The 23,685-nt window shown below is 50.2% G+C and overlaps 1 protein-coding gene across 2 annotated transcripts; it reads right to left on the bottom strand.

Moving 5' to 3' along the window:
* Window positions 1–1,377: 1,377 nt before the first annotated feature.
* Window positions 1,378–22,323, bottom strand: FOXJ2 (forkhead box J2). 2 transcript variants are annotated; one of them, XM_030321611.1, is made up of 11 exons: window positions 21,189–22,323; window positions 14,511–14,857; window positions 12,914–12,988; window positions 11,154–11,222; window positions 10,830–10,970; window positions 10,192–10,387; window positions 7,583–7,984; window positions 7,109–7,210; window positions 6,060–6,269; window positions 5,310–5,408; window positions 1,378–4,151 (listed from the first exon to the last, which is right to left on the bottom strand). In XM_030321611.1, exons 2-11 carry the CDS (start codon window positions 14,841–14,843, stop codon window positions 4,063–4,065), a joined length of 1,716 nt encoding a protein of 571 aa, XP_030177471.1. In that variant the 5' UTR covers window positions 14,844–14,857; window positions 21,189–22,323; the 3' UTR covers window positions 1,378–4,062. The 2 variants fall into 2 exon arrangements, with proteins under 2 accessions (XP_030177471.1, XP_030177472.1); XM_030321612.1 differs by lacking the exon at window positions 21,189–22,323 and adding an exon at window positions 15,083–16,528.
* Between the last annotated feature and the right edge of the window lie 1,362 nt (window positions 22,324–23,685).

A 23,685-nucleotide genomic window follows, 5' to 3' on the forward strand; every position in this document is an offset into this window, starting at 1 on the left:
AGAAAAAAAAGATTCTCTCTCTCTCCCTCTGCCCCTCCCCTCCTGTGCACACATGCATGCTCTCTAAAATATATATAAATGTATTAATATATAAATATATATTTATAAATTTAAAAAATATATATTAAATAAATATATTTGATAAAATAATTATAAATATATTAAAATTTAAATATATATTTTTTATATTTTATATATGATATATACATATATATATATCATAATCTCTAAATAAACAACAAATAAATCTCATAGTGGGTTGCTATAGGCTTGCTCTAACAGCAATTAGCTAGGCTTCTGGAAGTCCCAACGTATTTCACGAGACCGTGGGTAGAATTCCCAAACTCCTGCATTTAGTATATAGGATATTAGGGCGGAATGGCACAGTTATAAAGATTCAATAGTTGCTACTTCTGGGTTCCTTGTGAGAGTTCCAATCCTTGGAAATGTAGTCTGAAAAAAAAATCCTACAATTGGAATTCCCTCGTTTTCTTATGAAAAACTCGGCAAGTACCTGTAAGTACTGACAGGAAGTCTCACATGGAGAGCCAGCTCCTCCCTCTAATCTTTGAAATGTCCCAGAACACGGGCAAGGTCGCTTAGTCCACACACCAAGCTACAAGGGGTGACTGCCTCTCCCAACCAGATTTTACTACATTTAATAGCATTTTTAAAAAGCAGTATTGAAAGCATGTTTTTTGTGGGGCGCCTGGGTGGCTCGGTGGGTTAAGCGACTGACTTCGGCTCAGATCACAATCTCTCAGTCCGGGAGTTTGAGCCCCGCATCGGGCTCTGTGCTGACAGCTCGGAGCCTGGAGCCTGCTTCCGATTCTGTGTCTCCCTCTCTGTCTGCCCCTCCCCTGCTCGTGCTCTGTCTCTCTCTGTCTTGAAAATAAATTTAAAAAACATTAAAAAAAGTAATAATAGGGGCGCCTGGGTGGCGCAGTCGGTTAAGCGTCCGACTTCAGCCAGGTCACGATCTCGCGGTCCGTGAGTTCGAGTCCCGCGTCAGGCTCTGGGCTGATGGCTCAGAGCCTGGAGCCTGTTTCCCATTCTGTGTCTCCCTCTCTCTCTGCCCCTCCCCCGTTCATGCTCTGTCTCTCTCTGTCCCAAAAATAAATAAACGTTGAAAAAAAAAAATTAAAAAAAAAAAAAAAGTAATAATAAAAAAAATAAATAAAAGCATGTGTTTTGATTCTTCTTTCCCCCTGAATCTTACCAAAAAATTTCAAAATCAACCAATCAAACCCAGTGGTGGGAGGGCGGGGAGGGCTACATGGCCAGCTGAAAACAAATGTTTCCGCTTTTCTCCCTTCCTACCCTGGCCAAAAGACATTTGAGACCGGCACCAGTAAGATAAAAGCGTCAACATTCGTCTTCCTTTTTTTTTTTTTTTTTTTTTTATTAAGAAAGCATGCAAAAAACAACAACAACTTGTGAGACCAAACACCCCCTTGCCAGCCTGCACCAATGCAAAGCATTATGGGTGGTATGAAGGACTCACCAAACCAGAAACATGGGGGTTGAAGAGAGGAAAGCAAGGATGGGTGGACCTCTACCAAGTAACTGCTCCTTCTGTCCCTCTCCTCCGAATTTCTCCCCTATTTCCTCTTGTAGGCAGTGAGCTCCTGCGGTTTTGCACACATCACCCAATACAACAACAACTATACTTGGAGCCCAGCAATGCCGGACTCTCCAAAAAAAGTAGTATTCTTTCCATTGCATGGAGGGGAGGGGAAACTGAGGCCCAAAGAGGGTCAGCTTTGTCCTGTGCCATTTAGCAAGGCTGAGTTCAATGGAAGGGAGCTAAAAATCTCAGGAGGTCTGAGAGGCGATCTTCAGCCCTAGTCCCAAATTTCAGTTACTCCAGCTGCCCGCCAGAGCCTTAATGAGACTAGTTTCCAGAAGACACAGATGAATTATAAACAAGGAACATTTACATGTACAATTTAGTCTACCCTCGCAGATCCTGCGTGGATCTGAGTAGAAAAGAGGCTTAGAAAAGAGAAGTGATCATCACTCATCACTTGTAAAGGGGGAATCTTGGGGAGAACAGATGGCAGGGTGTATGTAGGAGGCACCTTGACTGGAAGGAATAAGGAACAGATGCCTAGAATAGGAACACGGGGCAAAGGCATTTTGCCACCCTCTGAGAGAAATTCTCCTTTCCCCAATGGGAAATATTATGTCATACTTCAACCCCACTGACTGCCCTCCAACACAACGGGGGATTCAAGCCACTCATACCCCCATTTCTTACAAAGAACTTCACAGAAATAAAGTGCTCTTTAGTTAACCGCCCTTTCTTGCCCCTTTGCTTCAGCCTTCTTCAACAAGCTCTCGTGTATAACCCCCTTACAAAGAGAGGGAGGGGTGGGTGAGGGGGAAAAGCCGAGGAGCGGAAAGGTAGATCTCCTGGAAATCATCGGTAAATAAAAGAATGTGAACGAAAAGCAGAAATCACAGAGAGAGTGGCCTTGTCCATTCCTTACATTTTGTCCTGTAGCTTCCAGAAAGCGAACATTCAGGGAAATGAAAACAGAAGTAAAATTGTTTTTCCCTTTCATAACTAATATTCAACAATTAACATTAAGTACACATTAAGTACTTTGCAACAGTAACTCATGGCCACTCCTCGTTGGAGAGAAGTTGTCCCCGTACCTTATTCTGGGAGTCTCCTTTGATCCTCATAAACTCTCCCCTCTAGATTACGTACTCCCCACAACCTATCTCCTTCACCCCTCAAAAGCCTAATCGCAAAAGTTTCAGCCCCAGTGATCTGGATTCTGAGAGAAGTTATTTGCCCACATAGTTAAATAACTGCAATATTCCCTACCCATGTGTATGCCGACTCCTATTTCCTTCCCCCACCCTCCCACCGCTACCACTAAAGGTTCGGTTCTGCTATGATCAGCGGGAAAGAGATTCCCATGTTGTCCTAGCATAGGATGAGACTAAGAGGGCGAGAATGGCTCACTTTTCTTTCTTGGGAGTTCCAGAAAATGGGGGAAGAAAAATAAAAGGGAAGGAACTGAGCAAACAGCTGGAGGAGGACAAAATAAAATTTGCCGAATGGGCAAAAGGGATTGAAGGATCATTTGTAAATGCAAATAAGAGCCACAGTGGATTTCCAGAGGAAATTATGTTTGAAAACTCAGAAGGGTTGAACTGAAGCCATCTCCTAAAAGCCCAACCTATACTGAATGGTTGTCCTCGTCCCTATCACAGAAGCAGAGTTCCGGCCAAGACCAAATCTATCCCCAATAGACAGAGGGCTAGAACGAGCCAATGGAAGTTTCTAGTAGCATATACCCAATTTCTGACTGTTTTATATTCTATCGCCCCTCTACAGTACTTGACTCGGCCCACCCCAGACCTCTTATTCCACTAGGATTTTATCGTCACCCTCCATCGCTCTTGCCCTTGATGGGGAGTGAGGCTCGGCAGAAGGAAGGATTGGAGATATAAAGGGACAAGGAAGAGCTCGGAGGACAAAATTAGCACCATTGAGTAAAACCTGCAAATTCGCGGCTGCCAAGCAGTGTTTCAGATCCCTTTTACTCGATAAGGTGGCTTCTCTAGGACTGGACTGAACTGACAGGAAAACGATTTAGGGCCAAAAGGTGGGATTAGCATCGAGTTTCTCAAAGAGAAAGGTAAATCAAAGTTGGAAACCCTTCTCTGCAGCCATCGGGGCCTCCCCTTCCAGCCAGATGATTTTAAATTAGCAAGGGGTGGACATGGTCCGTGGAGTAGGGACAGGAGACTGGGAACAGCATATAACCAATAATAATAATAACAATAATAATAATAATAATACCATAATAAGAATAATAATAAAAGAATTAGGGGAAAAAAACAAGAAGAAAGAGGAAGAAGGAGGCAGGAAAGGGGGGGGTTATCTTCGGCAGCATCTTGCGGTGGCTTCTCTGACAGAGCAAGAAAAAAAGAGAATATATAACTATATACAGGCAAGGAGGAAGGGATGGGCTGGGGCTGCTCTTGCCCCACTGCCAGACTTCACCACCCAGCCTTGGGCTCGTGGCCACACTCCGTGATGCCCTAAGTGATCAAGTCCCAGTCGAAGTCATCAGGGATCTCCTCACTGGCACCAGGAGGTGGAACCGGTGGCCGAGGGACCATATGGTGTGCTGTCGGAAAGACAGGAAGAAATTAAAAGGGGAGCGGATGGGAAGCTATTCTCGCAACCTAGACAGGCAGTGCTCCGCCCCAAATAATTCCACGAAGGGCTGGAGAAACTATTGCCCTTATCAGCCCGAATTATTTTCGTTGCTTAGCCACCACTCCGGCTGGGTCTCAGGAAATAAACCAGAGTAAACAGGGTTGCATGGCAATGTCATAGTAGGCAGGCACTAAGAATTATATTTATGAAGACCACGTAGCAATGAAAAAAAAAATGCACAGAATGTACTGTTACATGAAATCACAGAACAGAAATTTGTATATGTACTACATGGATAAGGAACACATGGAGAAAGTGTCAGATGTCACCCGAAACACTGAAAACACTTGGGGTTAGGCGGGAAAATAATAGTGATTTGAAGTGAACAACCAGTTAATTTTATACTATTTATGGCAAGTTACGGTCTTCCTTCAACTCCCCCCCACTCCGCCCCCACCCGCAACAGAGATAGTTCAGTCCCAGGCCCCTGATACTAGAAGCCGGGTGACAGGAATGCAGACATGGGCACAAAGCAGGTCCATCTGTATAACGTGTTCACTTTAACTGCCTGAGCATATCTCCCATCTAGATTACAAAGCTAGACATAAATGTTCTCCATCTTTCGTTTATATGGATGCTTTTACTTCCTTTTGTTATTGCAGGCACAAGTTACGTTTAAAGCAAATCAGTCTTGAGGCGCCTGGGTGGCTCAGTCGGTTGGGCGTCCGACTTCGGCTCAGGTCACGATCCCATGGTTCATGAGTTCAAGCCCCGCGTCGGGCTCTATGCTGACAGCTCGGAGCCTGGAGCCTGCTTTGCATTCTGTGTCTCCCTCTCTCCCCACTCACACTCAGTCTCTCTCTCTCTCAAAAATAAATAAGCATTTTTAAAAAGACTTTAAGGAATAAATAAATAAAGTCAGTCAGTCTTCCTTAGGCTTCCAGGACCTATACCTCCCTAGCAAGGGGCCTGCCCTCTGGCCTTGGAAATCATGAAGGCTCACCCACTCCCAGCAGGGGCAGGTCAAAAGGAAAGAGAAGGCAGGCTCAGTACCAGAGGAAAACAAGACAACTCGTCAGGGTAGACAGCGTTGGGTTGTTGGAGAAAAAAGGTTCCTGGCTCTTACCTGGGCGATTGTATCCTGCTGAGTCCTGGGTGGGGATTGGGTACATTGGTGACGGGCCAGGGTAGAGGTGGGGGGCTTGTGGGTGCACATAAGAGTTCACTGCCAAAGCAAGACAAGAATTATTTGAGTTACTTGAATATGCTTCACTATACTCAATGAAGGACGGCCCAATAGAGAAAGGAAAGGGAGTAATGCTTCCTCCTCTGAATGTCTTCTCCCTTCCCTACTCTGTTCTGTAGCTCCAGCAGGCGTAAAGGCTTTCTGCGGGAGCTATCAGTCTTCCCCACTCCGTGTGAAAAGGGACCCTAATTGTCCCTAAAACTGTGAAATATCATAGCTATTAGAAGCATGACCCAATATAGAAACGTGATCATTGAATCCCTCATTTCACTGGTTTGAAGCTCACGTAACTAGTGAATCTCAACTCCACCTGATATGATGCGGGTAGGGGTTGCTGAGACACAAATTTGGAATGGGCCCTTTCCCTTCCCTTTCCTTAAGTAATTCTAGTCTCCCAAATTAAGGTGTATGAAGGAATCACACAGGTTTTCCGTATAGGACTTTACTGACAGGAGAGCTGTTCAGTCAGTCAGCATAGCAGCCAAACTAGTCCCACCGCCCAGTGTGGGTCACCGCCCAGTGTGGGTCACCGCCCGTCAGACGGTTTTTCTCAATTCCGCTCTGCCCTCTGCCTCCCCCTCCCTTCTCATTACAAGCTCCACCCCCTCGGCAGCTTGCTTTGTTCACTACCTGGGTTCATGGCTGGCTCTTGCTTGCCACCGGTAAGGGCACAGGAGTCAGCGATACGGGCAGGGGCTGGTGGCCGGTGGGAGCCCCCCTGGGGGGGCACGTGACCAGTCTGAGTAAGGAAGTGGTTGAGCGAGTCACACAGATTGGCAATGTGATGCTGGTCGAGGCTCCAGTTCTTCTGCTCTGCCTGTCGCAGACACTCCATCAGTTCTGCAAACAGAGAAGCAAGAAATGCTACCCTCTGCAGAGGTCCCCAAGCCCCTACCGTATCTACCCCCTGTCACTGTTCCAGCCACATCATAAGTCAACACCACTGGCTATACTCATTGCTAGCAGTAATCGACATCTCTTGGGGCTCTATGTTTTCAAACTCTTCTTCTTCTAGTTGTTCCTTACTAAATTCTTCTTATAACTTCCATCGTACTGGTAAAGAAAAGAAAATTTCCAAGTGAGTGAGTGAATTAGCCGTAGCCGAATTACACCGCTGGTAGTAAGCGGTGACAAAACGCCAAAATGGCGGGGCGCCTGGGTGGCTCAGTCGGTTAAGTGACCGCCGTCGGCTCAGGTCATGATCTCACGGTTCGTGGGTTCGAGCCCCACGTCGGGCTCTGTGCTGGACGCTTGCTCGGAGCCTGGAGCCTGCTTCAGATTCTGTGTCTCCTTCTCTCTCTGCCCCTCCCCCGCTTGTGCTCTGTGTCTCCCTTGTGCTTGTGACTCACTCTGTGTCTCAAAAATAAATGAATGTAAAATAAACAAACAAACAAAAAAACTGCAAAATGGTGGTCCAGGTTTCTGAATTCCTGACAGCCTTCCCTCTCCGGGGACAGAAGTGGCTAGGATAAAAACACCGCCATACTTTGAGTGCGTTAAGGCAAAATTAATGAAAATTACTTTGAAAAGAAAATCGGCATTGTCCACCCTGTGAAATACGGAGGGGAAGCAGTGGAGTCCTTCACCCTCAAACTTCCCCTTCTGGTTCTGGTTCCTACTGGGTTTTCCGCTAACACTGTCTTCCCCTGCCCTCCGGTCACCACCTTTTCACCACTAACCTGAGAGCTGTGACTGTTCAATGCTGGACCAGTTGAGCCGATTCACCATCTTAAAGCTTTCCTTTAAGGAGTCGATATTGCAGCACCAGTCAGGAGGAAAGGCTGGAGAGAGAAGGGGCAAGTGGGTAAGAAACGGAGGGAAGGGTAAGCCGGCAGCCAGCCGACGGCGGGCCACCCGCATGCCAGGTCCTCAGTCACATCACAAACACCATCTCGCAATCTCCCCCCCTGGAGACTGAGGACTGGTAGAGCTACCGGCGCTCTAGGGATGGGCAGCCTCTCGCGCAGGCCGGAGACTACGTCCAGCAATCGCGGCTGGTCCGAGATTTCCAGAAGACGGAGCCCCAGGTGGCAAGTTCGGCTCACTCGGAGGAGCGAACCGTAACTTCCGAACCGACCGCATCTCCAGGCGACAGTCTGAACCGGGGGGGTCAGTCGGCCCTCCGCGGGGCCTCCCGGCACGTCCTTACTCACCGAAGCCAGTACTATTGACAGGAGCCTGGCCTGGTGCCTGCTGTGGCGGCGGAGGCGGTGGCTGGGCAGGATGGGCGTGCGGGTGGTGCTGGTGCGGGCGGTAGCCTCCGTGCTGCAGTGGGGGTGGGTGCATGGCCATCACGGAGGGAGGCCCGTAGCCCTCGGCCCCAGCTTGCTTCCCCCCTGGGGGGGTACAAGCATCCGGACTCGGGGTGTGCAGCGGGGGCGCGCCCCCGACAGTCGAGGGGCCCTGGGCCGTTGCCTGCTGCTGCTGCTGCGGCTGGGACTGTTGGGGTGGCGGCTGTGGCGGCGGCTGCTGCTGCTGCTGAGGTGGCGGCGGCTGCTGCTGGTACATGTAGTAGTTGTTGGAGGGCGGCATGTCCCCCAGGAGAGACGAAAAGCCTGCAGAGCGGGAGCAAGCAGGAGAGCCAATCGGGCAACGCGTTTTTCGGCCAAGAGGGATTTCCATGGGCTGGAGGTGGGAGGCCAGAAACCCCAGGCTTCAAAGGGTACGGGCGTTCTGGGACAGCAAGGGTGCCCTGGGCCCCGTCTGCCTCCCACCGCTCCCCCACCTCTGCAGGTTTCACAGAGGGAGGGCCTCGACAGCGTGGCAACTGCCGAAATTTCAGCAAAAAGATCAGCATGTGCCTCTTTGTGCTATTCTTCGGGGACCTGGCAGGAGGCCCGGAACCATGGTCTCAAAAGAAGTCAGAAATCAGGTGGAGTTTAAAAAGTAAATTATAGGGGCGCCTGGGTGGCTCAGTCGGTTGAGCGTCCAACTTCGGCTCGGGTCATGATCTTGCGGTCCGTGAGTTCGAGCCCCGCGTCAGGCTCTGTGCTGACAGCTCGGAGCCTGGAGCCTGTTTCAGATTCTGTGTCTCCCTCTCTCCTGCCCCTCCCCCAATAACCAAGTCTTCATCATTAAGGATGCATACTGATATCGTATCTACAGGCGGGATGATATGTCTGAGAAGTTCATTAAATTACTCCAATTAAAAAAAAAAAATCTGGGTGGTAAACGAAACAAGCTGAACAAAATACTGGTAGCTGTTAGGGGCGCCTAGGTGCTCAGTTGGTTAAGAGTCTGACTCTTGGTTTCGGCTCAGGTCATGATTCTCGTGGTTTGTGGTTTTGAGCCTTGCTGACAGCATGGAGCCTGTTTGGGATTCTCTCCCTCCCTCTCTCTCTGCCTCTCTCTAGCTCACACATGCGCACTCTCTCGCTCTCAAAAATAAACAGGGGTGTCTGGGTAGTTCAGTTGGTTAAGCGTTCAACTCTTGATCTCAGCTGTGAACTCACAGTTCTGCGGTCGTGAACTCACAGTTCTGCGCTGATGGCACAGAACCTGCTTCAGATGCTGTCTGTCCTCTCTGCCCCTCCCCTGCTTGTGCCCCCTCTCTCTCTCAAATGAATAAAGAACCTTAAAAAAAAAAATGTTTTAATAAATAAATTAACTAAAAAAATATATTGGTAGCTGTTAAAACTGGGCTGTGTTAAAGTTGGAAACGTAAGGGTTTATTATACAGTTTTCTCTAGTTTTGCAGGTGTTTGAGATTTTTCCTGCTAAAAACCGACATAAATATAAAAATGCTAAAAAATTGTCTCACAACATAGCAGGAGTTCTGAGGGTAAGGATACCACTGCTGCCCCCTCGTGGCCATCCTCTAAATGACCTGCGTTCAGCCATAAAGTCACTGCCCTTCGTTCTGGAAAGGGGAATCCCTCCAACTCACTTTCTGAAGCTAATAACCTAGCCTGCCTCTTGAAACGGCTGTCCTTCAGAACTAAGCCAGAAGGGCTGGACTCCACAAACAATTTTATTTTATGAGATGCTTCCCCTGACCAGTGACCACCCTCCCCTTGTGTTAAAAATAAGATAAAAGGCCAGGGCGCCTGGGTGGCCCAGCGGATTAAGCGTCCAACTCTTCGTTTCGGCTCAGGTCACGATCTCCCAGTTCGTGAAATCGAGCCCCATGTAGGGTTCTGTGCTGGCAGCACAGAGCCTGCTTGAGATTCTCTTTCTCCCTCTCTCTCTGTCCCTCCTGCTTCTCGTGCTTGCTCTCTCTCTCTCTCTCTCTCTCTCTCAGAATAAATAAATAGACATTAAAAAGTTGAAAAAGGGACACCAGGGTGCCTCAGTTGGTTAAGCATCAGGCTTTGGCTCAGGTGAGTTCAAGCCCCACACAGGACTCTCTGCTGTCAGCACAGAGCCCACTTCAGATCTTCTGTCTCCCTGTCTCTCTGCCCCTTCCCAACTTGCATGCTCGCTCTCTCTCAAAAATAAACACTTTTTAAAAAACTAAAAAGGAGTGCCTGGGTGGGTCAGTCAGTTAAACGTCCAATTTTAGCTCAGGTCATGATCTCACAGTCCGTGAGTTCGAGCCCCGCATCGGGCTCTGTGCTGACAGCTCAGAGCCCGGAGCCTGGTTCGGATTCTGTGTCTCCCTCTCCCTCTGCCCCTCCCCGCTCATGTTCTGTCTCTTTCTCAAAAATAAAGAAACATTAAAAAAAAAATAAGACAGATGGGAGAGAAGAGAACGTCACCACCCATTCAGAAGTACAAGTATAAGCAGAAGACGTTCATGCTCTCATCCCAAGTGCAGACTCACCATGCTGAGAGGAGGAAGATTTCTCCAGCATGGATTTGTAGAGGTTGCGAAAGGACCAACTTAGATCCTGAAAATTGATCTCTGAGTAGGAGAACTTGAAGTCATGGTTGGTATTATACAGGGGAGGGGGACCCTCAGCGCTTTCTCGGCCTGGAGCCCCGGCCGCCACTGCTCCGCCATCCACAGATCCTGTGCCCTGCAAAAAGGAGTAAGAAAGACTTGATGCATGTCCTAAATAAGGACCAAAACAGCCCTTGAATGGTCACCAAGCTCCCTGGCTTGCCGTCATCCTCTCCTGACTTTTCAGTGAATGAACATCATTTTCTCCTTCTGTCTCATTTATTCCTACCACGATTACCTCTAGCCCTTTTCTTATGTTCCATCCATCGTCCCTTCTCCTAACCTTCTGGCTCCCCTTCTTCTCTTCTTACCACTTTACTCCCCCTGATCATTCTCCAAGTTCTGTTACGTCTACCTCTCAGCTTCCCTCTTGTGCTTTCCCCTTCCTTCCCAATTTATCTCCTACTGCATCACAAATCCCCAATACATAGTTTTGAACTGGCAGATATATGAAACCACTCAACTGTCCCCCACCCCCATCCACGCATCCCTAGGCACCTGACACCTCTACTTCTTACCTGGCTGTAGCTGGTGATAGATGTGGGGCTCTGAAGGGACATCTGAGGATTCCCCTCGGAAGGCAGTGAGGCTTCTCCACTCCCTGGAACGCCTCCCCGTGGGCTCTTGCTTGCCTCCTGTTCTGGCGAGTCTTGAGATAGCTAAGGATTGTGGAAGAACAAAATCTATACGTAGAAACTAAACATCCTCCCAAGACCCATGGTTTCACCTCTGCGGGCATTCCTCCTTTGCCCCAAACATAGAAAAGGACTGAAAATACGGGAAAGGATGCGGAAGGAGCAGGTGGAGCAGAAGCAGCCCCTCCCCACGAGGTGGGGACTCACATCATCATCTGGAGGGTGTCTTCTCTTCCGGGAGATGTCAGGGCAGGTGTCGATCGTCCAGTAAGAGCCCTGGAAGGAGAACCCATCCCCACAGAAAACAAAATCATTACACACGGAAATTCCCACCTTTGGTAAAGCAGATATTTGGGAGAATTTTCACCAACAAATAAGTCATATTAAGAAAAATAACTGGAGGGGCGCCTGGGTGGCGCAGTCGGTTGAGCGTCCGACTTCAGCCAGGTCACGGTCTCGCGGTCCGTGGGTTCGAGCCCCGCGTCGGGCTCTGGGCTGACGGCCCGGAGCCTGGAGCCTGTTTCCGATTCTGTGTCTCCCTCTCTCTCTGCCCCTCCCCCGTTCATGCTCTGTCTCTCTCTGTCCCAAAAATAAATAAACGTTGAAAAAAAAAATTAAAAAAAAAAAAAAAAAAAGAAAAATAACTGGAGAGGGGTATCTGGGTGGCTCAGTCAGTTATGCGTCCGACTCTTGGTTTCGCCTCAGGTCACGACCTCAGGGTTTTGAGTTCAAGCCCTGCATTGGGCTCTGCGCTCACAGTGTGGAGCCTGCTTGGGATTCTCTCTCTCCCTCTCACGCTCTCTCTCAAAATAATTAAATAAACTTAAAAAAAAAAGAAAAGAAAAAGGAGGGGCACCTGGGTGGCTCAGTCGGTTGAGCGTCCGACTTCGGCTCAGGTCATGATCTCGCAGTTCGTGAGTTCGAGCTCCGCATCGGGCTCTGTGCTGACAGCTCAGAGCCTGGAGCCTGCTTCAGATTCTGAGTCTCCCTCTCTCTCTGCCCCTTCCTGGTCATGTTCTGTCTCTGTCTGTCTCTCAAAAATGAATAAACGTTAAAAAAAATTTTTGAAAAAAAGAAAAGCAAAAGGAAAAGAAATGGAGAATCACACAGAATCCTGAGGGAACTGGCTATTTTTGAGGACTAAATATGTCCTAAAAGCCCAACGAGTATGTCAGAGGTATGCCCAGTGGTCCAAACATAGGCCTGGATTGTTCTGGAGGGCCAAAACATTGGTATCTAGTTCAAAGAGCTGGAAATGTCCAGACACAACCCTTCCCTTCTGTGTGATCTGAGGCAAGGCTCTCCTGAACTCTAGTGTCCACATCGATCCAATGAAGAAACTGGTCTATCTCTTTTCCCCTTTAAAGATAAAAGTCATGGGATTTTTGTACAGAAAAGTTCCTACAAAGGTTCTGAAGTCCACTTTTTACATCTAGAAAGAGTACCACACATTAAAAAAGACAGCATTAAAGTCAACTTTACCATAAATAAGTCTATTTAAAAATAAGATTTCACCATTTTTCTTTTTTTTTTTTTTTAAGTTTTTTTTGTTGTTGTTAATGTTTATTTATTTTTGAGAGAGGGAGAGACAGAGTGCAAGCTGGGGAGGGGCAGAGAAAGAGAGGGAGACACAGAATCCGAAGCAGGCTCCAGGCTCCCAGCTGTCCTCACAGAGCCCGACGTGGAGCTCGAACTCATGAACCGTGAGATCATGACCTGAGCCGAAGTTGGACGCTCAACCGACTGAGCCACCCAGGCGCTCCTTTCAGCATCTTTCTTAATCACTCATGCCAGTGGAGGCCCACAAGCTTGATAGCCACGCTGTTCCTTTGAGAAAAAATAAAGCTGCTTCTCTAATTAACATGATTTCCTCTTCTGGATAATTAAAACAGCCACAGGACTCTGGGCTGTCAACTACTCCTCTCTCCTTCCTGCCCCTTCTTTCAATGCTTACAGGAGTGTCTCACCTTCCCAGGGTCATCCCGAGGTCTGGGCACCTTCCGGAAACACTTGTTGAGAGAAAGGTTGTGCCGAATTGAATTCTAGGGAAACAGAGAAGCAAGTTAGCTTTGAGCATTGTGTAAAGCAGAAAATTTTCCAATAGGACACAGAGGGACACCAAAGGACATAACACACAATAAAGTTCAAGTACCAAGCAAACTGAGCACCTCTTTACTGATGGAGGAACTTACCTACTAGACAGCAAGAGCAATGAGACACGAAAATGCAGAAATCAAACTGATGGGAGGTAATGGCTATAAACTTGACCACCAGGTGCTTCCAGTATATAAAAGAAATATATAATCTGATTATATAGTTTTTCAATCTTTCCACCCAACTGAAAATAGGTTTATAAACGCCTCAAAATCACATCTGTCCAGGGGGGCCTGCGTGGCTCAGTCGGTTGAATGTCCGACTTCAGCTCAGGTCATGATCTCCCAGTTCGTGGGTTTGAGCCCCGCGTCAGGCTCTGTACGGACAGCTCGGAGTCTGGAGCCTGCTTCGGATTCTGTGTCTCCCTCTCTCTCTGCCCCTAACCCACTCACATGCGGTCTCTGTCTCTCTCAAAAATAAATAAACATTAAAAAAAAATGCTTTTTGAAATCACGTCTGTCCAGTTTCTTAATTCATTCTATCCGTGGTCAAAGAATAACACTTGAAAACGGTTTATGTAAATAAAAACAAAACATAAATTAGGAGCAAAACAACGGCACGGGTCCACCTTTTGTTTTCTCAACCGCCCACGGAATGCTCACATTTGGAGGAAAGAAGCCACGTTGCCTATGTGTGCTGGGTGAGGTTGGGGGTTGTGGTCTGTGGCGGGGGCATATTCATAAAGGAAAACCTGAACTCCTTTAATAGTCTCCAGCTCATCAACTGGTTTGTACATTAACTGGTGATTTGCAGAGCGAAAGAACTGCGTTAGAGTCCCAGTCCTACTCAACAATTGGCAGATGAGTTGCGCTTCTAAAAGACTGAGAACATCAGTCTTCCTTCTCTGCCTGGAAGAGGAGTTTCCTTCCTCCTTTAGCTCCAGCCAAACAACTTATCCTCTTAGGACTTGCTTGGCGGATGAGGTGTTGGTGAAGGACCTTATTATTATTATTATTATTATTATTAGTGGCATACGATTCTTTAAAAGATGACGATTATGTGCAATGAAGCTTTGGAAATCTGATGAGGCTCCTACCTCTAGGTAGGAAGGAGCAATGCCATGCCTTGCACAGTGACTTGAACATAGCAGCGTGGCAATAAGCATTTGTGAAATGAATGAATCTCCTTTTTGAGGACTCAGAAGATAAGAGGGTATGACGAGCAACAAGCATCCTGCCGTCCTCATAACTACACTCAGTAGCTCGGTATCCCTTGGAGTTTCCCTGATATACCTTATGAAAGTTGTTCAACTCTGAAAAAGAGCAGGGGATGGGAAATGGTAAGATTTTTAAGTTCGCACATCTCTGCAACAGGTCGGAGCGAACCGGACCAGGTTATAGGAAGAAACAAAAGTCGAGGAAAAGGTTGTCAAGGGCTGAAAATAAGCGCAGGCTACAGAAGCCATCCCACCTTCCAACCGATGCCAGCGTTCTTGTAATAGGGGAAGTTGTCACAGATCCAGCGGTAAATCTCGCTGAGGGTCATCTTCTTGGCAGGAGAGGAGTTGATGGCATAGGTGATGAGGGTGGCATAGCTGTACCGTGGTTTGCCATCCTGGTGGACAGCTGCCTCGTCTTTGCTCAGGGTGGCATTCGGATCTGTGGGTGAGCCCGGCGGGCACTTGCGGCCGCCACCTGGAGGCCCAGCCTGGGAGGCACTCCCAAGCTTCTCAATGGTAGCTCGAAGGGTCAGCTGGGGGAGCCAGTCTATGGAGGTGAGGCTACTCTCTAGGTCAGAAGCCATGGTACTTCTGGGTTCTGCACAGAAGAGAACAAAGGGGAGAGGAAAATAGAATAGGGGAGTGTAACCTCTGCTTACTAGCGGCAAATAATATTCAAATCTTTGCGCTTTCAGGGAAGTAGAGTTTCTTCGCACTATAATTCCCACAGGAGACTGTCATGGGAAGGCCCTCAACCAAGTGTTCCCAAAGCCCCCGAAAAACGTATCACCAATCGTCTATCGGATGACAGATTGGTACTTACCTTACATCTTAACGTAGGACAAGCCAATAGGACTCCCTCCCTTCCTTCAGGACTAAGACAGATATCAAACCACCCACGGAATTGAGCTATTCCCTCCATCCTCCTTACTTGAAACCCTGCAACATAACATTTTAAACTATGTAATTAAAAAACAAAACAAAACAAAAACTTCATATACCAGGTAAAATCAGCCAAAGTCTACTCTGCGATCATGTGACGCTTGTTTGATTACATACAACATCCCCGATAGATAGCACAAGTGAACATGTAAAGAAAAACAGTCTGAGTAAACACAAATGCACACTAACGAAGCACACACCGACACTTCTAACGATGTTTTGTATCAGCTCTATTTGAGCACGCACCCTGTTGATTCCCACACATGCGCACCTGAGGCACATGAGGTATATCCCAAGCATAAATTGCATATGACAACCAGCAAAGGACAGATCGGACGCGAGACACACACGCAAACGGTGGCCCACGTCCCCAGAGATCGCAATCGGCTACACAACGTACATTACCAGCAGAGCACAGAGTCACACACAGAGGCAACAGATCCTGAGTAGGGCTGCCCTCGCACCTTTAAGGCTACCCCTGGCGAGCTCCCGCCCACAGACACCAAACCAACACCAGGAAGAAGGCATCAGCAAGGACCTCCCACCTCTCAGCCCGCCGGGCTTCAAGGAGCCCGGGAGACACCGGGCTGCGTGCACACCGGTAACAATCAGATAGCCCGGCTAAAAATAGCCACTCCGGGGCCAAGAGCTGGCTCCCCTTCTCCCGCCCTCCTCCTCTCTCCTTCCTTCCCAGCCAGGCACACACACACACGCTCGCTGCACCTCCGTGCAAACTCCTGGCGCTGCCAGACCGCCCACGCCTGATGTTTGCACACCCTGCCGCCACCCACACCGCCTGGGCGCTCCTGCTGGCGGAGAGGTGTAGCTAGAGTGACGTCTCCGCGGGGGAAGGTGAAGAACGCCGGGTGCTGCCTGTACTGCAGGGTCTAGAAAGGCTGGCAGGAAGCGCTTGGTAGCCATTTGGCGCTCCCCTACGGCCCATGCCGGCAAGCCCCTGGAGCACTTGCTGCCTGACGGGTTTGTGCCTGCACCGGCCCGGCCCGGGAGATGCGGGGCCGGGGCCGGTGTTTCTTTCTCGTGCCCCTGCTGAGAGCCCCACCGGGGCATCTGTCGCGAGGAGCCGGGGCTGGCGCGCCTCAGCATTCAGAATCCTGGGCAGAAACACATCGCGTATGTGACTCTAAATCCGCACCCGGATAATATGCACAAGCATGGCACACACAAATCCACACACTTTGCAGGTAAAAAAGCTCAACCCCAGATACGACCGCCGAACCCTCTCTCCGGACTCCCAACACACCCTTCAGGCCGTCAGCTCACTCTTCGACCGGTGACCCTTCCCCTTGAGATTCACCCTTTCTCCTCAGGGTCAGAGTTCTCACTCGTGTCCCTCTCCCCCACCCCACCCCCCAGGTCCCCGCCCACGCGATCTTTGCATGTACACACATGTCCCCCGTGCTGTGGGCCTCACCAGCGACACACCCACTCCACAAGGCTGAGGGAAACACCTTAGTGCCTCAGGGGACTGAGCAGCAAGAGACCCAGTTGAAACCCAAGAACTGTTGACAGGAGGAAGGAAAAAAAAAAAGGTTATGTTTATAAATAGCATCATGAAGGGGCTTCCCCTTCACCCTCGGCTTCTCTCCCCACCATCCTCCTTTTCAGCCCACCACTACCATCTGGCCTTAAAATCATGGAAACCTCAGTGGCTCAGTCGGTTGAGCATCTAACTCTTGATATCAGCTCAGGTCATGATCTCATGATTCATGAGATCGAGCCCCGCATAGAGCTTGGCATGGACAGTGTAAAGCCTGCTTGGGATTCTCTCTCTCTCTCCCCCTCCCTCTCTCTCTCTCTCCCCCTCCCTCTCAAAATAAATATTAAAAAAAAAAATCATGGAAACTTGGGAACTGATAGGGACATCTAATCATTCCAGGAAGCGTCAGACCTCCTAGCACATTAGTAAGTCAAAACTCCGTAACATCTGGGATAAAGCAGGGCACCTGGGGCAATAATCGGTCCTACAGCTGGGTTTTCCCAGCTGAACAGTAACATGACAATCAGCAGGTTCTCAAGGACCAGAGTTCCCCTGATCCTCCCCAGAAAGGATGGGGGGGGGGGCCTGTAAAGAATCCCCCATTATCTCCTGCTCAAGATCCCTAGGAAACCTCATCTTAAGAACACAGAAGACTTCCAGGATGCTTCATTTGAAAGTCTCCCCACGTTGGACAGGGACAATCTACAGAGTAAATTTCAAGTGGTTTACAGAACCCGTGTGGCACACGCCAATCACCGTGAATTCCAGAAGGGGAAGCACTCTCAGCCTTTTGCTAGTTGTTCTGTGCCCTGCCCTCTCCGCAACCCGGCAAGCAGGTTAGGAGAGGTTAAATTTAACCTCTCCGCAGCAGCCTCCCGGTCAGCCCTCCAGATACCACCCAGCGCTCAAAATATATCTTAACCTTACCGGCTACAAGACGCTTGCAGCAAAAGGTCCTTCTGATCTTTTCGCACCATTCTCCCTTTACCCATCTGACTTCCTTGCCCTCGCCACTTCCCCATTCTTGAAGGGCAGCCTAATGCATAGGAGCTCAGAGACTGAGGTTCCTCGGTTCTATTCCCCACCTTGACACTGACTCACCAACACTAAATGTCCCGAACCACCCCTTGCTCCCTGAAGTCCTGATGCCTCGGTTTCCCCCTTCAATAAAAGGGATGGGGTCATAAACACTGCCAAGGCTTCCTCCCTGGAGGGAAGTGAATGAAGCTTAACGAGCTCGTGGCTGCCACGCATTCCATGCTCCCCAAAATAATGGCACGAGGCTAATGTTCAGGGCTATTATTAGAAAAGCAAACAAGAGGTACTTCCATGTCTCAGTCGACCAACCTAGTTACCCAGACCTCTCTCTCCAGGTGGGCCTCGTGCCACTGGGCTTGGGCAGAACCTGAGTCAGGCTACATTCTTCTCTGCGTGCTGGAAGACTGAAAGGAAATACCCATAGAAACTGGGAAAGGCAGCCAGAGGGCAGCTCCATCAGATCCACAGGACCTCTAAGGAACACTACAGTACTGGGGGAAAGGCTGAGAAAAACCGAAAGACACTCTGCTGGAGCGGAAGACTGATCCTGGATGAGACATGTAAGATCCCAAATAAGAGGCTCGGTTTTCTTCCCGCTTTATCTGAAAGGCCAATAATTGTTCCCTGTATGGTGCCAGGTCAGGCATTAAGAAGCGATAACTCCCTGCCACGTACAGAATGCCAAAACTAACAGAGCAGTGGTTAAGTTTACCACATTACCAATTACCAGCCAGGCCGCCTGGGTTTCAATCCTGGCTCCACAACCCACTGGCTGTGCCAGCGCAGGCAAGTTACTTAACCTCTCTGTGTTGCAGTTTCTTCTATAAAATAGAGATGATAATTGCACCTACATAGGGTTGTTGTGACGATCGCCTCGAGTTGATATTTTCAAAGTATTTAGCACGTGTTATGTAAGTATAGCTTTTTTTCTTTTTTACATGGGGCAGGAGGGGAGAGAATATTAGAAATTAGAAACTAGAAAACAGACCAGAGAGGTAAGACTGGAAGCAGCAAAGCCCGCCACGGTTTACAAAACCTGTGCTGAGCTTGCAGTAGCTTTCGGGATGTCAGAACCCCAAACTTTTCCTTGGGGGATCGTGTCACCCCGGTGCTGACCGAGGCCAGGATGAAGTCAACTCCGAAGATGAAGGAGTGAGGGCATATCATCTCTTGTTTTTCAGCAAGAACCAGATCTCGTCGTAAAAGACGCGATCTGGAAAACGGCCCTTTCGGAATCGTAGCTTAATCCAGGCCCACAGCCATCTGCTTCTAACGGATTCCACAGAGGCAGGGAGAATTAGGGAAACCCAGTCCCGGCCAGGCCGTTACACGGTGCGGTGGTGGGACACCTGGTAGTTCTGGGACGTGGTTTGCCCTGAGCCATTCAACAGGTTGCATTCCAGCGTCTGGGAAAGCACTTTGTAAAGAAATGAGCTGCTATTACACCACAGTCGGCTCGTTCAAGAGGTGGGGGAGGGAGTCCTAGAGTTGAGAGCCAAGGATCCTCATGCTTTTGAGACCAGAGACATCAGAAATTAAACTCGGGGCGCCTGGGTGGCTCAGTGGGTTGAGCATCCGACTTCGGCTCAGGTCATGAGCTCACCGTCTGTGAGTTCGAGCCCCGCGTCGGGCTCTGTGCTGACAGCTCAGAGCCTGGAGCCTGTTTCAGATTCTGTGTCTCCCTCTCGCTCTCTGCCCCTCCCCCGCTCATGCTCTGTCTCTCTCTGTCAAAAATAAATAAACATTAAAAAAAAAAAAAAAAAGGAATTAAACTCTCCTGCTAGTTCTAGAAGAAGTGGCCCCCAGGCTGACCCTGAGCTGCCCTGCCGCAGGAGACGACTTTCGTGCAGCCATTCATGAGGGTTCCCACCGGCCAGGGCAGGCCGAGCCTTTTCTCCAAGCGGAGCATCCTGACCAGCACCTTCTCTAGGTCCTTGCACAGGAGCACCTGCTTCTAGAGGCCTACCAGAAACATAGGATTCTGGGTGATTGGAGGTTTCACGTGAAAAGCACACGCATAACTGTCTCCACACACACGTAACCACTCGAAACACAGAGGAGCCACATTCACCTGAATGAAGAAACACATGCACACCCTTCTATAGCACAGCCGTAAAAAGCCGGATCGTAACCCTGCCTCATACACTACTAGCCGGTAGCTTCCAGGACCAAGTACGTGCATTTAGGGACTCAGGCAGCCCCCCACAGCTCAGACAGAGAAAGAAGAAGAAAACACCAAAATCACGTAGGATGAAGCCTCCCACTTGGTTTGGCTGTGAGGTGCCTGCAGGTGATGAGGTAGATGCTAATGGCACAACAGGAAAGCTAGCGACCCCGGCCTGAAAGACACCCTGCTGACCGCAGCGCCCCCCTCCGGTTCAGCTAGCGGGATTTCCTGGCACAGTTCTCCTGCCTTCTCTGAAGAGTCTGGGCTTTGATGATTCCTGCTCACGTCTCATGAGAGAAAACTTCAATATAAGCTTCCAGAGACACGGAACCGAACAAGAAACAGGAAGGGACAAGATGAAGCTGTTAGGTGCTCTTCTGAAAGGAAACTCATCAGAGGTCAAATCTCCCTGGTGGTCAACTGATTCGGATGGAAGAGTGGAAGGAGGCTAGGCAGCGGCACCCCTCTCTTCCTATCCGGGATCTACCTTTTCCTGAGGACCTGTCAGTGTAGGGCAGGAGCTTCGGAGGGCACAGGGGCAGTGGTACGGGGCCAGCCCCAGGGAGGAACTTCGACCGAGGAGTTAGACTTCCCTACACCCTTTCTTCTCGCCTTGGGATGTGAGGGCTGTCCCTTTTCCCTTTGGAGTTTATTGCCAGAAGATTTTATTCCATCCAGGAATGGGAATGTCACAAGAGAAGGCCTCCTGGTGTCCGAGGAAGGGTGAGTGGGAACAGGCTGATCATCTTGTCCAGGAGACGGTAACCACAGGGGTGGGAGAAAACGATCTGCTGGACATTAAGCTGAGGCAGGGTTCCAAGGTAAGAAAATGCAATGCCAATGGAGGCTAGTCAAGTCCAGGCTCTGGGATGCCACGATGACTTTGGGGTGGGCCCACTCTGGGGTGAAAAAAGCCCCCAAACGGAGGAGGGTATGGGAGTCCGGTTGGGATGTGTCCATCATTATTACGCCGTATGGATGGCGTTGTGAAAATGCAGGTGTTTGCTGATCTTCCTCTGCCGTCAGCATGAAAACGTACATTTCCGGGGGGACCTCAAATGACTCCCATCCGTCTAGTCCTCAAACGCTAAAGAAGCCCATTTCCCAGAGCCTGGGCGGCAAGATGTCAGTTGGAATCCGAGAGCTTCCTCAGAACACATTGCCCCGAGGATTCTCTGAGTTATTACCCTACCTTCCCCGGCAGTGAAAGTCACGAGCCACCAGCTCAGCCCCTACACCCACTAGTACCTAAATAGGACAGAGAAGGTGAAAGAGAGCACTAACCTGTCTCCAAGGTGCCCCCAGCAAAGGGAGGGAACCACCTGGTACTGGAGTTTGGGGTTGGAGGGACTCCCCTCTTCAAAGGCAGATGAAGCGTGTCATCCTCGGTGGCTCTTCCCGTACTTGGCTGAGCATCCCAAGCTGGGGAGGGGAACCGGGTCCCCTGAAGGTGAGGAGCGGAGGGAGGAGGGGGAGGGGGAGGGGGAGAAGGAGGTCCTACCTGGGGAAGGTGGCACACCCCCCACACCCTGCCTGTTCCCCTGGGGAGGAGGGGAGGAGCCTCTCCCAACCAGGAGTTGTCTCCTCCCCCTTGGGGGAGTCCCCCTCCCCCCCAAAGTGGATCTTTCGGGAGTGGAGGGCTCCTTGTGTCTGCTGGAGATCTGAGCGGAGGGGCTCTGCCCTGTTCCACTGTCTAGGTACAAGGAAGTTGAGGGGACAGTTCTTCCCCTCTCCTGAAAGGCTGAAAGCCGACTCCTCTTCTGTCCCTGGAGGGTCCCCCGCTTCTCAATGCAAGGACTCCTCTCCCCCGTGAGTACTGGATAGGATGCAGGGCGCCTACTCCATAGGCATTTCCCCCTTTTCTCTTCGCCTCGAAAAGTCCTGAACTGCTGAGAGTGTGCGTTTGGAGGGGTGGAGGCACGCTGGGGCGGTCGCACTCGGTCGGCTTCCTTTAGGAAGATCACCCCTTTCTACTTCTGGAGGTCTATCCCCGGGCCAGGATGGGGGTTTTCCTCGCCCCTACGAAGGAGAGAGTCTCCCCTCCAGGGGTCTCCCCCTTGCCTCGCCCGAGTGGTGAGGGTCTTCCCTCCGGCCGGGAGAGAGGCTGCTCCCCGTCCCCGCTCCCGCCTCCGCTCCGGGGGTGCCCCCGAGGGTGGGGTTTTCCTACTCCCCGCTCTCCCTGAGCTGGCCTGGGCAGCAGGGTCCGGGAGGCCGCGGCTCCCGTCGCCGGTCCCCGGCCACTGTGGCGGCAGCGCCTCCTCTAGTCCCGTCCCGTCCGGTCCGCTCCCTCCGGCGCGTGAGGCCCCCGGCGCTGCCACCTCTCGGGCTGCGGCCAGTCCGGGCTCCCGGGGAGCCTGAAGGCGGACGGACAGTGTCAGGGCTCGGCTCGGGCTCGGGCTCGGCTCGGCTCCGCTGCAGGCCCCGGCTCCTCCCCGGCCTCCGCGCCGCGCTCCGCGCCCCTCCCCCTCCCCCGCACCGCCCGGCCGCCGCCGCCGCCGCCTCCCGTCGCGGGTTAAGGAGGAGCGTGCGGCGCCGAGCCGCGGGCAGCGCCGCCGGGGTGCGCCGCGCGGGGTGACCCGGGGGCTGCGCCGCCGCTCGCTCACCTCCGCCGCCCGGCCGCCGGGCCCCGGCGCGGGAACGGCGGCCCCCTGCTCTCTCCAGCGGACGGTCCCTCGTAGGCGCCGACGCTGTCAGCCGCGCTTAAGGCGCGCACGCTGTCGGTTTCGGTACCCGGCGGACCCGAGACGTTGTCTCCGGCATGTCTCCGTGGGCTTCTCGGTCCCCTGAGCTAGTGCATGCCGGGTATGGCGTGGACGGGTTAACGTGTTAGCCTGACCTCATCCTGGAGTTCAGGAAATGCTTGCCGAAGGAGTGAAGGTGTCAAGGGATAAAGGGGCATGTTACGGAGAACACTCTAGACTAAACTCTGCGTAAACTTGTGCAAGGCCCCTTTTCTATGGAATCTTAGTCAGCGGGGAGGGGACCTTGATACCAGCCCTGCCTACCCACTAAGGCTGTTGCAAGGATCACAGGAGATACGGTGTGTGAAAATGCTTTTTAAACGGTACAGTATACAAAGGAGGCAAAATAGGATTATCGTTCAGCTCGTTTGACGGTCTTATAACATATCTTATCCTGAGTGTCAGACAATATAGGATGGTATTCTCTGCCCCTTCCAGAATAACCCCCGCCCAGAGGCAGAAAATGCCACCAGGGAGCCCACCTCCGCTTTTCTTTCCTCTTCCAGTCGCGTTCTTCCTCTGGGAATTCTTACATGTTTCATCCTCTGGCCTGTTACACTTTTCTCAAACTGTCCTACTTTCTATCATATAAAACAATATGAATGCAAAAAATATTTTCCATGAAATATTTGAATTGCTCAGAAAAAGACTGCATATTCAAGATTGTAGCTTGATGACATCATTTCGCCTTTAGATAATCAAGTCTTATCGTCTGGCTAAATGTATCAGACTTTATCTAAATTATACCTATATAAAATTACGTTGTATTTACAATGTGCCAGGCACTGAGCTAAGCACTCTGCATGTGTTGTCACGTTTCATTCTTCTAGCAATCCCACAAGGTACTACTATTACAATACCTATTTTGTAGATGAGAAAACGATGACTTAGAGATATTGACAATGTCTGAGTTCACATGATTAGTAACTAGCAAAATCGAGACTTAGACTAACAATCCAAGTGATTCCAAAGACCCAACTCTTTTTTTTTTTTAAGTTTATTTTTTACTTAGAGCGTGAGCAGAGGAGGGGTAGAGAGGG

This window comes from Lynx canadensis, chromosome B4 (genome assembly GCF_007474595.2).
Source record: "Lynx canadensis isolate LIC74 chromosome B4, mLynCan4.pri.v2, whole genome shotgun sequence".
Lineage (NCBI taxonomy): Eukaryota > Metazoa > Chordata > Mammalia > Carnivora > Felidae > Lynx > Lynx canadensis.

What these genes read in the sequence shown, in the direction of transcription:
- FOXJ2 (XM_030321611.1), bottom strand. Translation starts at nt 14,843, where the DNA reads ATGGCTTCTGACCTAGAGAGTAGCCTCACCTCCATAGACTGGCTCCCC. An exon ending in CTATCACCAGCTACAGCCAG is followed by an intron (nt 10,388 to 10,829) that starts GTAAGAAGTAGA and finishes TCCTTTTTGCAG; the next exon opens with GGCACAGGATCTGTGGATGG. An exon ending in AGCAGGATACAATCGCCCAG is followed by an intron (nt 4,152 to 5,309) that starts GTAAGAGCCAGG and finishes TCTTTCCGACAG; the next exon opens with CACACCATATGGTCCCTCGG.